Source organism: Vipera ursinii, assembly GCF_947247035.1.
Source record: "Vipera ursinii genome assembly, chromosome: 2".
NCBI lineage: Eukaryota > Metazoa > Chordata > Lepidosauria > Squamata > Viperidae > Vipera > Vipera ursinii.
The window spans coordinates 206,831,419-206,849,536 of record NC_139513.1 but is presented as its reverse complement, the minus strand read 5'-3'; the positions used below and the strand labels follow the sequence as shown (position 1 = coordinate 206,849,536).

At 39.3% G+C, this 18,118-nt stretch overlaps 1 protein-coding gene across 2 annotated transcripts in view; it reads right to left on the bottom strand.

The window, feature by feature from the left end:
• The window catches only part of LOC310633943 (PALM2-AKAP2 fusion protein-like), a 73,044-nt gene that overhangs the window by 11,998 nt on the left and 42,928 nt on the right, over window positions 1-18,118 (bottom strand). For both annotated transcript variants that reach the window (XM_083351945.1, XM_083351946.1), the window contains exon 2: window positions 15,379-17,734. In XM_083351945.1, the coding sequence (XP_083208071.1) occupies window positions 15,379-17,626 (2,248 nt within the window). In that variant the 5' untranslated portion in view covers window positions 17,627-17,734. The remainder of the gene's footprint in view (window positions 1-15,378; window positions 17,735-18,118) is intronic.

Below are 18,118 nucleotides of genomic sequence, written 5' to 3'. Positions count from 1 at the left end.
TATTCACGGTACGCTCTGGCATGCAGTATTCAAACAAACAGCCAACAAAGCCAGCGCTGGGAGCAACCTCCTCCCAGTGCTCTAAATAGACACCTCCCGGCCGGCCCCACCCCCCAGCCAGCTAGCCAGCATCTGGCGTGAGCGCCGGTATGGCAGCAAGGCAAGGAAGCGAGGCAGGATTTCCGCTCCCCGTTTCTCCACACAGATCAGCTGCTCAGTGGGATGGCCTCGCGGTTGCGTTCCGCAGGGTCCCCCTTCCAGCGTATGGGTACGAGGGAGGGAAACGGCTGTCGTTGCCATCTCTGCTGCTGGTCCCATCCGCTGCCTCTGGACGCCTCCATCCGACGATCTTGTCCCCCTCTCCCTCCTTCTGTTAGTGGCAAGCCCACAGGGGGTTGCCCCTGCAATCTGATCCCCAATGCATCTGATTTCTTCACATGATACCAGCACCACAGAATGTGTCTTGAAATTACACTATTTCGAGGCTCAAATATATTTCTTTGTTTAACTGTCAAACATAAAAAAAAATCACCCCAACATATATTTAAAATAATAATGGTTTGGCTAATGTTTAATTCTGAAATACTGAAGGAAAGAAATGTTCTCCATTCCTACTTTTCTAAATGATGATCTCTTTAATTATCATGAACAAGAAAACACTTAACTATATTTTTATATTCTCATAAAAGCAGCTGTGGACATAAACGGCTTTGTGTTAAATCCATTAAAATGATGTCGTTTCTGTGCATGCAGTATGCAAAAAACTGGACAGTTCAGTCAAGGCACAAAAATTACTATTTACCACCAGAGGTCAGAAATATAGCAGAAGCTCTACTTTGAATAAGTAGGCAATTTATTCTGAAAACAAAAAAAAAAATTACTGACATGGCTTTCTGATCCAAAGAGATAAGTCACATTATCATGATATAAAGTTTCATACTCTGTGGATGAAAGTTACTAAACATGATCTGGTAGCACACTTTGTGAACAACAATTATGGCCGTAGTTCTCTGGCTTCTATACAGAATGAACTGATTTTATATGAAAGAATTAATAGACATTTGGAATCAAACAGAGGACCAAACGGCTCACTGCAGTTGTTATTTATTCAGTGTACACTGGAGGAATTTCCCTTCAGAAAACAGTGGGAAGAATTCCTACAGACAGAAGAATGTACTCATATTTATTCATTCTAGGAAAGTAGGAGAAAAGGATAATCATACATAGGCATTGGTAATAGATGATATAAGCATGAACATTCAAAATTAGCAAGCATTACTCCTGCCCATCTACTGTTACTATCCTCAAGACAGAGTTAATGTGTTAATAAAGAGAAACATATTGGCTGCATTGCCATAGCAGTTTTGATAAAATGTACTAAGAAAGGAGAATGTCAAGGTTGCCCCTTGCCGACATGTCTACTCCTCCAACAACTTGTTTTCCTTACAATTCTCCTCCCTTTCGACCTCTTGGAGGAGAAAATATATGTGTGGAAGGATAGGATTTGGCCTTACACTCTTCTGGAAACAATTACTGAAAAGACCTAATGGCAGCCAGAAGAGCTAGCCCAGTGATGGCAAACCTTTCAGAGACCGAGTGCCCAAACTGCAACCTAAAACCCACTTACTGTATATATCGACGAGTGTTGGGTAGGCGTGACCCGATGGGTGGGCATGACCCATTGGGTGGGCATGGCCAATTGTGTGGGCGTGGCTGCAGTGGTAACAGCAGACTGGGTGGGACTAAAAAGTTCTATCAATTCCAACTTTGCGAGATCTTTTTTTCCCTGCGAGAAGTTGAAATTGATTGAACCTTTTTTTTTTGGCACACGGTGGCGGAGGCCTAAAGCGAAAAGATTTTATAAAACCCAGCTGAAGGCATAGGACTGGGGCGATGGTGCGCGTGCCCACAGAGAGGGCTCTGCATGCCACCTGTGGCACGCATGCCATAGGTTTGCCACCACGGAGCTAGGCAATCTAGAGCTAGATTTGGCAACCAACCTCTCCCACGTAGCTACAAGGTAAGCCAGTTTCTTAGATTACAGAATGGAGACTTGTTCTGTAGCTCATTTTGTCAGATGCCTTACATCTTGCGCAGTGTAGTGGATTTACTTTCAAGGAACTGTCAGTTGGGTTAAAGCAATACAAACCAGGAAATTCCTCACAGCCGTGGGCTATTCTGAATAGCATAAATTTAATGGCCAGCCTGTTTTACAAGATTGCTGCTCTTAGCTATTCCTGATTCTCATTAAGGAGAAAGTTTGATACTACTTTTGACTCAAAACAAGGACAGAACATTTCACTCACCTAGGATACTCTACAACAGGGCTGTCAAACTGCAGGCCCACGGGCTGGATGCGTCATGGTGAAACCGCACCCACCCTATTGCCAGCAATGGGAAAAAAAGTTGTGATACGTTGTGACATGTCATGTGACGTTGCGAGCTTGACACCCCTCCTCTACAATGTCCTACAAGACTTTAACAGTGTTGTACCATTGGGTGAAACCCTGCTGAATTCACATATATATCAAAAAGTTTCAGGCAATTTCAGGTGTCAACAAACACAGTGGGTTTGTAATGCTTTCCAATTGTTATGTGATAAGGTACTTTGTATCTGTCTCGCATGAAATCTGTATAACCAGCCTGTCCGGCTCCCGTTCCCGCATTTAAATCCTCTGTCAAACTTTAGCTTCTTGATGCATCTGATAATATGAGCTACAGCTCTTTTAAAGCTTATTATGCCTTTTAATGCAATTAGTCAGAAAAGGTGATAACTTTCTGATTTTTGCTACACACAGACTCACATTGATTTGTTTGGGGAAGTGGCTGGTCGACTGGAAGATTGGCAGCTCAAGCACCGTGTGATGGGATGAGTTCCCATTCTTGCCAAAGCTCCTGGCAGCCTAGCAGTTTGAAAGCATGCAAATGCAAGTAGATAAATAGGAACCACTTCGGTGGGGAGATCACACCGTTCAACGCACCTGGGAGTGCAGTCATGCCGGCCACATGATCATGGAAGTGTCTTTAGATAACAGTGGTTAGGAAACAGAGATGAGCACTGCCCGTAGAGTAGGGGTAGGCAACCTCGGCTCTTTTATGACTTGTGGACTTCAACTCCCAGAATTCCTGAGTCAGCTGACTCAGGAATTCTGGGAGTTGAAGTCCACGAGTCATAAAAGAGCCGAGGTTGCCTACCCCTGCCCTAGAGTCAGATACAACTGGACAGAGGGAACTTTTCCCCCCTCATATTTACACATTTCTTAATGACTTGCTGGAGAACAAAAATCTGTTCTGTATCTGTCCTGCCAAGTATTAGGCACACTACACTTCTCAAATGTTGCCCGTTGTCACATTTTGTATACTATCAATCAGAGCTGTATAAAACAACTTACCACACACATTTAAACTTATTCCCACTTCAGTTTTTGCATTAACTTTTACTTTTTCTCCCTTGCGTAGGAAACAACAGCAGCATCTTAATTGGAGGACATAGTTTTCAAATTAGTCATACCATTGTATTAGGAAACCACAACATTTTTAACCCCATTTCGCCAATAACACCAATTACACCTGCAGCGTTACCTATTTACTACATTCTCATATAATTTATTACTTCCTTTACAACATGTTTTTTCTTGGACACTAACATATGTAGCACTCATTTCAAATTTGCTCGTGACACAAATTATAATTCTTATTAAAATATACTCCTTCCAGGATTGCCTTGCTTCAAATTCATCAAACATCGTTGCATCACTTCATTTTTAATCTGATTCAGTCTACTGGAATTTTCTTGTTTAGTCTTATTTTCACATTTCCCAAACAATTTTTATTTCCATCAAAATCACTCTGTATCGCCTCCTTTAATCTTAACCATTTGGGGTTTTTTTTCAACATTCTTTGCATTTTCTCTCTCTCTATGCACCTAGTACTTCATTTTTCTCTCATTTTCATTTCTTTTACAAAAATAAACCTCTTATCTATGCTTTCCCCTCTCACCCTCCAGCATTTCACCAACCATCCTTTTTCATATTTCCCATTAGCATAACTCTACATGTACTTCTGTGGCACTCCGTAACATGATTCTTTTCACTCTTCCAATGTCCTCTACTTCATATTCACTCTGTTTGAAAATTAACCAATCTTTTTATACCATTTCATAGAGAACTAGCATCTTCCTTTGCAATCATTTTACTATCTCTAGTTTTTTTCACTTCAACCCTTTTTTTCCATATCCATTCCTCCCCTCTCCCATTCTTAATACTTCCAAAAAAATAAGTCTGACATACTTTCACAGCTCTCATAATATCCACAATAATTCCAATCTATTGCCATAAATATAGCAACAGTATTTTAAAATTCATATTCTTTCTTTTTTGCTAAGTGTACGCAAATGAACAGGCATGCTTAAATCATTTATTAAAAAATGTTCTTCTAAGAATTCTCATCCATTCTTGGGTCTGCAAATGGCCTGATAATTTTTGGTACCTCTCATATCTCAATCCAAACTACAGATTTTGTGCATTTTGCCCAGGGTTTCTGCAAGTACAGTGAAAATTCAGTTTTTTACCCTAGAGATGTGCATAGTTTTCATAGTACTGAAATCAGACTCTTTAATTTAAGAATCACTCTGTGTACCAATATACTGCTGCCTGTACTATACCAACTAGGAGGCAAATGTAGTTACTGAGACACATTAATGACTGAATATAAATCCATGCATTGGTTACTCCTGCAAGATTAACAGAGCTGCACTCATAGATGGATGAATAGTTAGTTGACAGACATTTGTCCAACAGTGGATCACTTAATACAGACATGTCAAACACAAGGCCCGGGGGCCAGATCCGGCCCGCAAAGTGGTTTCATGCGGCCCACGAAGGCATCCTGGAAACAGTGTGGGAACGGCCCCCACTGCCTTGGCCCTGGCCCAGAGACCCTTCTCCTGCCAGAGACCCTCAGATCCGTCCCACTCCTGCCCAGGCCCCCATAGGCACCCTTGATGCGAATGATGTAGAGCTGGCCATGCCCACTCAGTAGGCCATATGCACTCTAGCCACGCCCACCCAGTAGGCCACACCCACCCAGGCCACACCCAACCGGCCCCCTGAGGGCAACTGCAATGCTGATGTGGCCCTCAATGAAATTGAGTTTGACACCCCTGACTTAATACCTAAGAGATACTGTACTTCTTGAAAAGTGGAGGTGATATGGCTCTGATCTTCATTAAAAAAAAAAACTAGAATGAGTCACCAGTAAATGAATTACCATATTTTTCTGTGTATAAGATACTATTTTTTTCCTGTTCAAAAATCAGGTGCGTCTTATACAAGTGCAGCGTCTTATACGCGAAAAAATAACGGTAACCTCCACAGCCCAGGGCATGCCTGTGTGGGTTCTTTACATACCACTGCCATGCCGCCTGGCACAGATGTCAAGCCCCTGTGGGCTTGCCACTAACGGGAAGGGGGGAGGGGGCAAGATCGTTAGATGGCGGCATCCGGAGGCAGCAGATGGGACCAGCAGCATGGATGGCAGCGACAGCCCTTTCCCTCCCTCGTACCTGTATGCTGGCCGGGAACCCTGTGGAACACAGCTGCGAGGCCGTCCTGCTCAATAATAGCGGCCGGCCAAACATCCGGATTTGCCGGCTTAGCTGTTCAGCGCTCTGCCGAACAGCTGATTGGCACGGAAACAGCGGGGAGTTTAAAATCTGTCTTCGCTTCCCTTGCCTTCCTGTCACGGCGGTGCTCATGCCAGTTTGTTTACCAGAGTCGGAAGGCTGCTGCTGTGAACTATGAATGCTCATCGTGCCCGATGCTGGTTAGGTGGGTCGGGACAGCCGGGAGGCGTCTATTTAGAGCTCTGGGAGGCAGCTGCTCCCAGCGCTGACTTTGTTGGCTGTAAGCTTGGAACTCACACGCCAGAGCTTCTTATATTAGGGTGTGTCTTATACACGGAAAAATACGGTAATCACTGCCCTTCAAAAGTAAAATGTACAATCCAGACATCTTTTCAATATAAGAAGAAATTTAAGATTTTTTAAAAAACAACTTATGACTAGCTAGCATTGACCCCAAGAATTCCAATAAACAGAAGGGTGTTCCAGGTTTTTCACAGGTCGATATTCAATTATAAAAAATGCAAGACTAGGGGACTTATGTCTGACTGAGCAAGTTCTTACAGATGCTAAATCTGCATTCTCTGAATATAGATTTAGCTGTGTCATTATTTGTAGAGATCCTAAATTCCATTTTAGTTTCACAAAATAGGAAGCAATAATGATAGGTGGCTTCCTATTAGATACTAAATGCCTTTAATCCATAACCATGTTACAAAATCCACAATGCAGACAAAATGCAGTGTATTGTATATTGACCACGTAATGGTATTTTCTGTTTTAAATCAAGGATGTTGGTTCAGAGATTATTGATACAGGTAGTCCTCTGCTTACAACAGTTCATTTAGTGACCACTCAAAGTTACAACGGCAGTGAAAAAGTGACTTATGACCATTTTTCACACTTGTGACCTTTATAGCATCCCCCTGGTCACATGATCAAATTTCAGAGGCTTGGCAACTGTGTCCCAGGGTTATGTGATCATAATTTGTGATCTTCTGACAAGCAAAGTCAATGGGGAAGCCAGATTCATTTAACAACCACATTACCAACTTAAAAACCGCAGTGATTCACTTTACAACTGTGGCAAAGAAAGGTCATAAAATGGGGCCAAATTCACTTAACAAATGTCTCACTTAGCAACGGAAATTTTGGGCTCAATTGTGGTCGTAAGTTGAGGACTACCTGCACATTGTTCTTAATTCGAGAAGAAATGGAAAAGAGATGGATCTAGGAAAGCAAGTAATATATCCCCAACCTTTTGGGCATCAGGGACCGGTTCTGTGGAGAGGTTCTTTTGTGGACCAGAGGGGGTGTGGTTTTGCCTGCTGCCTGCATCCTGTGGATGGGGCTTCGCTTGCTTCAACGGACCAGTTTCTGGCGTGCCGCGGACCAGTGCCGGTCCACCAATTGGGGACCCCTGATATAAGGGGTCCGACATCTGGCCTGCACAAATCTAGATGATCATTATGCAGCAGTAGAACTTTCTACTAGTTATCTGAATTATTTGAGATCTGATCTGATAGTCCTAGTAAAACAAGAACCTATGTTTCTTTGCTCATTATTTTAACATGCTTAACCTGGAGGAGGTGCCTTACACCAACATATAAAAGCACAATGCATAGCAAAAAAAGAATTATTTTACATGCCTAGCCCAACCACTGGGTGGAGCAAGGCACCTATGAAATTTCTGAAGTATTTCACCTATGAAAGTGACACAATATCAAATGACATAACAATTGTTTCTGAGATTTAGTCAGTTCTTTATTAAAAGTATTTCTATATCAATTTTCATTTTTTCAATTATTTTGAAGCACATTTAAGAATTCTAAAATAATTTCAGTGTTTTTCCAGCCAAAGAGCATTTTCAATATTCAACATAGATTTCTTAAAAAGTTGATTTTTTTAAAAAAAATAAGATTTAAAATGTATATCCCATATATATTCATCTATCAGCTCATCCTCAAATGAGCAGACCCTTGAATTCTGAAACAAAATACCGTGAAAAATGCAGATAAGCCAACCCTTGAATTTTTGTATGTTTTAATTTTCATAAATTTGGCTTATTCTGCAGGTACACATTTTAAATAGTACTATTGTATATACTTGTAAATAAGCCCATATACAAATAAGCCAAAGTAATATTTTGGCACCTAAAATTCTTAGAAATAATTATATCACCTAAAATAAATATACTTCCAAACTATACATTTTAAAACATAGCTCTTGCACAGGTTCTATTTATTTGCTCTGTTATGTTTTTTACTATTCTAGGTTTGATTTCAATCCATTATTGATCCCAATTTTAATACAGGTTTAACTGAAAAGAAGTAGAAACAGAATAAAAATACTAAAAAATAAATTAAAAAATTCTTCATTAAAAAAAGGCAAAAGTTTGGGGAAATACACATTTGGAAAAGGCAAATATATGAGGACAGACATCCAAAAAGTTATCAAAATTGGAACCTTGTTTACCCAAAGGGCAAGACATTTCACAAAACATCAAAAAGATTCTGGTGCCTTGATGCAATAGTTATGTAATCCAACAGATCCTAGGAATGACATTAGAACTCTCTAGCCAGAAGACCACAGTGCTAAGAATAGCTAAGATCCTGTGCAGAATCCTCAAACTCCCAGGCCTCTGGTAGAGCACCAACGTTTGAGGAATATACTGTATATACCAGAGGTCCCCAACCTTTGGGGCACCAGGGACCGGTTCCGTGGAGAGAGGTTTTTCTGTGGGCCAGGGGGGGCGTGGTTTTGTGTGCTGCCTGCATCTCGCAGAGGGGGCTTTGCTTGTTTGTGTGGACCGGTTGCTGGCATATATTTATTCAATCTGTATGGTCATCTATCTCGCCAAGTGACTGGGTGGCAAACAAAATTTAAAAAGAGCAATTACAATAATAAAAAAATTAAAATGCAGAGCAGCTGAGAATAATCGCAATTGCTAAAATAACCTAGAAACAGGTCCCTACACACACTTGAGGTCTCGGTTCTGATGTAGAGCCAGGTCTGTAAGGACCTATGAAATGCCAGTAGGGTCAGATCCATCTCCAGAGGGAAAAGAGGAAAATCATATTTGTGTTACTTTTTTAAAAAAAATCCAGATTTTTATATTGCTCTATTCAAATAGGATTTGAAATGACAGCTAACTTTATTCAACAAAATAAACTTGTAGGAATCTGAGCAAGCAAAGTAAAATAGTTTTAAGTTAGGATGGGAGTGAATTTGCTTGTTTCCTGCATATATGATGTTACCTGTGACAAGCTGAATTAATTAAAACCCATTTTCTGCAACTACATTTTTAATTTTCTCGTTTATTAGTCTCCAGTTGACAAACATGTAACATGTTTGTCTTTAAAGATCGTACTTTGATTTCTTTATTCGCCTTCCTCCTTTGGGGGCATTTATAAAAGTTAAAATTTATGGGATAAACTTATAAAAAGTTTTATACAAGATACCGTACCTGGAATTTCATAATAGGAAGAGCCTATGACTATAATATATACAATATATGGTATGTTTGTCTGACACAAATCATACAATTCTGATGGGCTTCTGCCGAAGTAGTTCAACTATTTGAAATTCCAACTCATATCATTTGCTATTTAACTTTTAAACACAAAATCATCTTGGCTTATGGGCTGGACTGGGTAGTAGAAAAAATACTGCAGAGAAAAGCAATGGTAAACCACATTCACTCTGTTGCCAAGAAAACCACATGGGTATGTCCACAAAATCACATGACATTTTGTAAGGAAGGAATTCAGGGTGTGTGTTTCTAATCCGAAGGAATTCTCATTGCCTTCAAGGGCGTAAGGGGTCTTGCCTCAATGAAAGAGAGGAGTTGCAAGGCAGGGACACACAGACATATATATCTGAGCAAAAGCAAAAGCAAAAGAGAAAACAGCAAGCTGTTTTCTGAAGCAACTGCTTATTCATTAATATGAATGGTGTCATAAAGGCAGGATGAGAGAAAGCTGCAGCTGCCATGAAGCATCAGTCACATCCTGTAAGAAACTTCCTTGTGTTCACAGATGAGACATCTGACAAAGATGGAGGGCTTTATACCTCACTGAGAGCTGTGCAAGGACCTGCGCAGAACAAAGCACTGCTCTCTTAATCTCAAACATTAAGTGGCAAGGATAAGGTGGATGGGATAGCATGAAGAGTATAATATAAATCTGTGGTCTAAGAGGACAGTGATGCTCAAGGATTGGAAAATTAAAAAAGGGTAATCAAAATTTTCAAGTATTGATGTAAAAATGAGTCTAAAGTATTCAATATGTGTATGTGGGTATGTGTAGTTTAATTGGGTATGTGTAGTTTAATGAAGAGAAGAGTGAGGGGTTACATGATAGCAGTGTTCCAATATCTCAGGGGCTGCCACAAAGAAGAGGGAGTCAAGCTATTCTCCAAAGCGCCCAAAGGCAGGACAAGAAGCAACGGATGGAAACTAGTCAAGGAGAGAAGCAACCTAGAACTAAGGAGAAACTTCTTGACAGAACAATTGATCAGTGGAACAACCTGCCTCCAGAAGTGGTGAATGCTCCAACACTGGAAGTTTTTAAGAAGAGACTGGACAGCCATTTGTATGAAATGGTATAAGGTTTCCTGCCTTAGCAGGAGGTTGGACTAGATAACCTCCAACTACTTCTTCTTCTTCTTCTTCTTCTTCATCATCATTACTATTATTATTATTATTATTGTTGTTATTGTTGTTATTATTATTATTATTATTATTATTATTATTATTATTATTATTATTATATTTGAGTTACATATTGTTCTCCATCAGGCAATCCTCCTTACCGCTAACATCAAAGCTTGAAATTCGGATTTCCTCTTGTAAGCAGCTCCTAGAAATGTTTAGTGTTATATACAGGTTCCCGTTCACTGTTTTTATAGCGGGCTTGATAATTGCAGAACTTGAAGTTGTCTGTTCAGTTGAGTCCAACTCTTGGCGATTCTGTGGGCCAGGTGTCTCCACATCTGCCGAAATAATGCAAGATCTGAAGATGTGGAGAGACCTGGCCCTCACTGTTACTCAGGGTTTTTTTGTGTCAAACTGTAGTTAACTAGAATTGGCCCAGTTTGAGACAAAATCTACTACTGGATTTCTCATGGACACATTTAGACTTCCGAAAAAGTATTATGATCAACATCAGTGGACAGGCATACAACTGGCTTAGATAAAGATAAGTGGGATGAGTACTAGAAAAAGTTAGTATCTTATTAGCTATCTACAGATATTAAATTCCTACTAATTTATTTCAATTAATTGAGAGCACACAGATATTTTTCCCATCTTTTTCAAAAATTGACTTATATTTCCCCATAAAGATGGGGAGTATATGTTTATAAACAAAGGAACTAGTAAACGTACTGTTTCATAGCATTTCAACAAGAAAATTTAAACCTTAAAGAGAATTTCAGTGACGGCATAAAAGTCAGGAAATGAAATCACAGGAAAACCAGTTGTAAGGAAGGATGGCCTGAACAAGACTTGCACTGTGGGACCAGGAATGTTTTTGTGGTGGGGGACAAGAGAGAACTAGAAAAACTCTCTCTGGGCTTAATGGGAGAAAGTTAGTCTTTCCCAGGGTCATTTCCAGATCAACATTCTCACCCCCCCCCCCACCTTTATACAAGTGCTATAAATGGGCTATTAGTATAAACAATGTCTTTACTGCTTGTAAATGTGAAGAAAAGCTTCTGTTCATAATCTGATTATAAATTCACAGTTCAACAAGGTAAATGCAGCTTGAATGACTTTAAATAAAACATGAGTTGGCCGTGAGACTTGATTTAGTACTAGGGGGAAATGGTAGATACTGAACATACAACTCTTAAATATATATATATATATTTCCAGATGGCTCTTTTAGCATAAAATTAATCTTGTTTAGCATAAAATTAATCTTGTTATTATGGGACTTTTGTGGAAAATTCAAAGTGGTTATCGACCTTCTCATATCAGACCTTATCTCTATTTTGTCTGTTTTTCTTTGAATGTTTCTCTCTAAATGAAATAAATCAGAAGTGCTGATTTTCAAATACCGTATATTATCTGTTTGGTAGGCTTATGCTCCCCAAACATCACAGGAGAGCCTAGTTTCAGCGAGAAGTACAATAATCTATTGTTTTATACACACACACACACACACACACGTGTGTGTGTGTGTGTGTGTGTGTGTGTGTTTTCCCCACGTTCGGGTCTCTGAACAAGAATGTCAAAGAAATTTGTAAATAAGCTACATACCAGAAGAGATTTAGCCTCCAACACATACACATCATCTTATAGAGAAAATGCAGGATCCTTTCCTTTTTCTATAAGCTGTCATAACAGAGAGCTTTGTGGTTAGAGCACATAGGTGCATCATCATCATATTTCTTAATTTGTTTTCCTCTTTTATGTCATATTTTATGTAGGCTTCTGTGATGTTCCTGTATCTGGGCGTATGAACAATCCTTTCTAATTGTATACTGATATTTATCAGCATCCACCCTTAAAGTGCACTAAGTTTTTCAGGATGTCCAAAAACATCTATGCAGTTAAATCCTCTTGAAATTTGGGAAATACTGACTCAGCTACACATTCAAATCCTAGCATATAAAAATGTCCCCTTGTTAATCTCCTGCTAAATAAAAATGTGGTGATTTATTAACCAATGTTCTGGGTTTTCCCCCTCCGATTTTGTGAAACAGACTGAGAATATTTATTTGTGCTAAGGAACAATATTAGCACAAGCTTGGTGAAGATGAATCCAGCTGCTTTCCCAGAATTGCTGTGATTAAAATGCAGCCAATTTATTTGGAACCGGATCTGAGATTGTTTGCAAAGCAAATACTTGCAGTTCCTGTTTCCGAAGAATTCTTCTTCTTGATATTGGCTTCAAAATCATGTAATTTAGGAACTTCCCATGCCTCATAGCTGATGGTCATGGAAGTATATCATGGCACTATTTTTCTGTTTCATTTATTATGTGTTGAATGGGAAAGAAACAAAATGAAGATTAAATACATTCAAGTCTCACCAGTGTCTCAAAACAGAGCAATATCTTGGAATAAAAATATACGCAAAGTCAGACAATTATGTCCCATGAATAGTGCGCATTTATATGTTCTACCCTAGTGTGTCTACTTACTTGTATCATAAGACTATCAGATGAAGTTTGCAGTTCCATCATTCCTATTGGCTAAGTGTCTAGCCACACGCTACAGGTACTCCTCAACTTACGACCGTAATTGAGCCCATAATTTATGTTGCTCAGTGAGAAATTTGTTAAGTGAGGTTTGCCTCATATTACGACTTTTCTTGTCCCATCTGTTAACTGAATCACTGCAGTTGTTAAATTAGTAACGTGGTTACTAAGCGAATCTGGTTTCCCCATGGACCCCAGGACACTGAAACCGTCATAAATATGAATCAGTTGTCAAGCACACAGATATAAATCATGTGACCAAGAAGTTGCTGCAATGGTGTCAAAAATGGTCAGAAGTCACTTTTTCAGCACTGTGGTAACTTCAAACTGTCATTAAATGAACTATTGTAAATTTGAGGACTACCTGTATGCAGAAGGCTGACTCTGTAAAATTCTTTTCTTAGGGAACTCCGAGATGCTCCCTTTGTGACCATCTGGAGATCACTTGGGACGCTGCGAGTTTAAGACAGTATTTGGACTCAAGAGCGTAATGCCTATGAAATGTGCAAAGGCCACTTTTATGGAATTTAAAACCTAGTTCATTTTAGGCATGTTTTAAAAATCACTCAAGACCGTATTTTATATATATATATAAAACAATACAAAGGAAGCTGAAAAACCAAAATGCTGAAGCATGGCTCCTAATTTGCCTGTAAAAGCAAAGTCAGCTTTTATGAACTTCTAGTCAAAATGGACAACAGATTTGGTATATGAACTGAACATATAGACATGAGAAGGACTAATTTAATTTAATTTAAATCTCAATAAATTAAATATTAAATTAAATTAAATTAGTCCTTCTCATGTCTATATGTTCAGTTCATATACCAAATCTGTTGTCCATTTTTTGTTGCAATATAGATAACTGTGTCCCACCCCCACTTGACCGCCGACTGTCTCTAGCCTAGTTGACTGCAGGCTTTAAGGATACCGAATATGAATATTAATAGGCTTGACATTTAACCTTCCTCCAGTTACACATTAAAACATATATTCTACATTGTTGTTTGACGTGCAGCATTTTGCTAGAACAAATTTCCATTGTCTCCTAGACCCACAAATCTGTCACTGGCTGTCAGCTACTCTACTTTTTTCCATAAATGTATGAGTGGTGTGTGTGTCTACACGTATGGCCATTTTATTGTTATGTATGTCATAAAATATATTTCACATATTCATATGTGAAATATATTTTATGACATACATAACAATAAAATGGCCATACGTGTAGACACACACACCACTCAAATATATACACACACCACTGAACAAACCTACATTCAGACTTTGATGAGACTGAAGATGGTTGATAATACAGCAAAAACAAATCTCAAAACGTAAAATATGCTCATTATTTTGTTTGTTTTGCTATAAAATTTGATCTACCCATAAATATTGCCTCAGTTCTAATGAAAATTTGCATTTCTTTTTCCAGCTGTCAGTAAAATTTATTTTCAAAATAGCTGTCCTTGTGATGGCTGCACAATGGCTCTATTTAGCTAAAGTCTGAATAATGTGGAACATTCTATATTTGAACTTTCAAAGCATTTTTGTAAAATCCTCATACAAATTCAGAATCCTTTAATGAAACTGGTTAATAATTATAGGGCAAAGCAATACTCCCCACCCCAATTTTTCTAAAATGCATAATTAACATGGATATTTTTGCCACAAGAAGCACAAAAATGGTCTGATAACAAAACTATTATTAGTCACTATAAATAAATGGCACCTACAAGGTTATATACAGAATATCTTAGAATATAGACACATAAGTATAGACTTCAATGGATAGTTAGAATTGCAGATAAAACGACTGCAACCAGCCTGCCTTCCACTGAGGATCTGTATATTGCACGAACCAGAAAGATGGCTGAGAAAATATCTATAGTCCCCTTACTTCGTGGACAAAATCTATTTCAACTTCTCCCCTCAGGACATCGCTATAGGGCATTGCTTGCCAAAGCAACTAGACACAAAGATAGATTTTTCTTCTGTGCCAACACTCTACTGAACACCTAATTCCACAGCACCGTCTTAGGCCTAAAAATATTTAACCATGTAGTAGGGTTGTATTGCTATTAATTATCCTTTTCATCTTATCATCCTTCCCATCTTCTCATTTCTCATCTTTTCTCATTTTTCCTACAATCGTCTCCCATTGGTATCTTATGATTGATCACTTGTTGTTTGTATCTTATGATTAATGATTATAACTATGATTTATGATCTAAGACCTATGTATGTACAGTGAGAGCTTATCCACTGGAGACAAATTCCTTGTGTGCCCAATCACACTTGGCCAATAAAGAATCCTATCCTATCCTATCCTATCCTATCCTATCCTATCCTATCCTATCGTAGAGATTGGGTCAGTTGTTTTCATGCCCAGCTGATCAACATTATGGAAATATGGTGCTACCATCAATCTGATCCAATAAGCCATTTATTAATACTTATTAAAGAAGTTCTGGAACACTGATGATTTGTACCCAAATAATCTAAAAACAACTATCTGTTTCGCTAAGAAAACATTCTATGCCACGTTCTTACCTGGTGCTGTTTTGTAAGATGCGGCTCGGGTGGATGGTGGAGGCGCACTCTTTATGACAGGGTTCTGTGTTAGCTGCATATCTTGTCTTTGTCTTTTTAGTTCCTCCTCTCTCTGCTGGGTTGCACGTATTTCTTCTTCTATCATGGACAAAGTCCTCTGCTTTTTTGATCTTAATTTAAAAGGCCCTACTGCCACCTCCGTTTCTTGCATAGCCAAAATGGAAGCTGTGCTTCTAAGCTCAGCGGCTTCTGAATATTTGCTAAAATAGCTGACTTCTGGCTTGACTTCTTCCACACCGACTACTTGGGTGGTATAAGCAACAGGAGATGGTTGCATTTCCCTGAGTGCAGAATCTTGAGCTGAAGAGATCTTTGGTGCTGTATCACGTTTCTCTTGCATAGGAGATGACACTTGAGGTGGCTGAAACGTTGAACCAGGCTGGTTCTCAGAATATGGTGCCCTGCCCAGCTCCTCTTGTTCTTGACCATTAGTTTGGCCCATGATATTATTTGCTTGCTGATGATTGATTTTATTAGCCTGCTCGGCAATGGCTTGTTGAATAGCATTTTGAACCAGGAGATCAGCCTGATATTCCAACTGCTCTTCATTGAGCACAAAGTTGACTGGTGGTGAAGAAGGAGAATAAAAGCCATGGTCACTGAGTGACTTTGGAAGATCTCGACACTCAGGTGTGGTAGCTTGTGGAGTCTGGGGCAAGGAGAAATCAGTAAGGGAATTTTCCTGAAGGGGATTCATGGTTTCATTAGAGGCACCACTGTCGCTGATATTGTCCATGCTGAAGTCATTGGAAAGAGTTTCCAAAACAGTTGTATCCTGTGATCTGACAGATAATTCATCTAAACCAGAGTCTAGTTCTTCTGGAGGAGAAGAAACACTGATTGATTTTGAGAACTGATCTGATACACTGTGTTCATCATCCTTTACCACTGTAAGGACTGCTTTGGCACTTGTGAATTCATCATCATCTGACCATATCTTGATGGCCTGAACACACTTTGTAGAGTCGCCATAAGGAGTCAGTCCTATAGGACCATCAGAGAGTTTCTGACTAATGCTGTCGTCTGAGATGCAGGTCAGCTTCTCAGTATTTGTAGCAGCTACATCATTATTACTAGCTTGTCCATATACAGTCACAGGTTTTGTAACGGAGATTGTTCGCCGGTCCATTTGGGATGGACCTATTGGTTTATAGAATGGTTGGATAGTGAACATTTTAGGGGTCCCTGTTCGCTTCAGTGCAGCTGGATGATTTTGCTGCTCTGAATTTTCCATTAACTGAAATTGTTTCCGAGCAGCTGAAAAATCTATTTGTTCTGTGACAATATCAACTTTTTGATTTTTATGGGCTGAATCTGATGGTGCACAGGAATAGGAGGCATGCTTTACAGGCATCGATGGTGGCTGTTGCTTCTGTTTGCGCTCTTTGTACTTCTTGTGAGACTCCAAGTGTTCTTCATCCAGCTGTTCCTCTAATGTTTTCTCTTGGGGTGGATTCCACCACTTTGCAGCTATTTCTGGATTTTTCTTGACAGCCTGGCTTCTGATGAGCTCTCGTCTCTCCTTTTCTAGTTCTATTATTTCATCAGAAGGCCTCACTTTACGCACTCTGTAATTCTCTCCTGGGTCCTCTTCCTCAAAAAGTTTACATGGTTTTTTGTCTTCCTGAAAGGCTCTCAGCTCAAACTTGGCTTCTTTCTTAATGGTAGCTAATGTCAATTCTCCATCCTTGGAAGACCTTGAGCTTGTGGAAGAGCATGGACTGACTGGCACTTTCAGAGTCTCACAGGGGTCTTCTTGCAATAGCTCTACAAAATGGCCATTTGGTTTTAGCTTCCCAGATGCTGTATTAATTCCACTGGGCTCAAGGGCTGGAGGTGTTTGTCTTCCGACTTTAACGCCATAAGGCTCACTGAGTACTGAGAAATCATTGGTAATATGAACAGATGGACTAGAATCACCCACAACAAGAGGTACACTTCTCTCAGGAGAAGAGGAAGTCATCCCATTAAAGGGGTTATCAGGAGCAGAATCACAACAATTTGCTTCTAGCACCTCATCAAGATATCTGATCTCTTGAGCAACCTCACTGTCCAAAGATTCATGTCGGTCTTTCAATCCATTGTGACTGGCAATAGTTGAAAGTAAGTGACTTTGATTGTCTGTTGCACATGTTGAGGTCCCGACTATGCTGTCTCTATGTTCCGAAACAAGGGCTTCGATTTCCATTTTGTCTTGTTCTGTTGCACAGTTACTAGCGGACTCCAAAAAATTGGCACTACAGTGGTCTTTCTCTTCTCTTAACTTTATGTCATCTCCACAGCATGTAGCTGATTTCTAAAACGGAAACAGAGGAACAGAAATCAGTCACTGGAACCTGTGTAAACATTTTTTTTTCTAGTAGTATATGATACCAAAAGTATTTCTACATCATATGAATAAACAAACTTTGATCTAATACTTTTTTCACGTGACAAATAAAACCTCATTGTAAGGATTGGGAATGCCACAACAGAAATTCGACAAAATAATCACCATTCTAAGTATCTGCCAACTATGCTCCTTCTTATAACTACTAATTGTAATTTGCCATTGCTTGTTTTTTCACCCAAAACTTTCATGTGTGTGTATTGTCTGGATTTTTGCATTTAGTTAAGAATTGAAAAGGCAATGTACATTTATTTGAAGATTTCATAAGCAGTCTTTCTTAAATTGATGCCT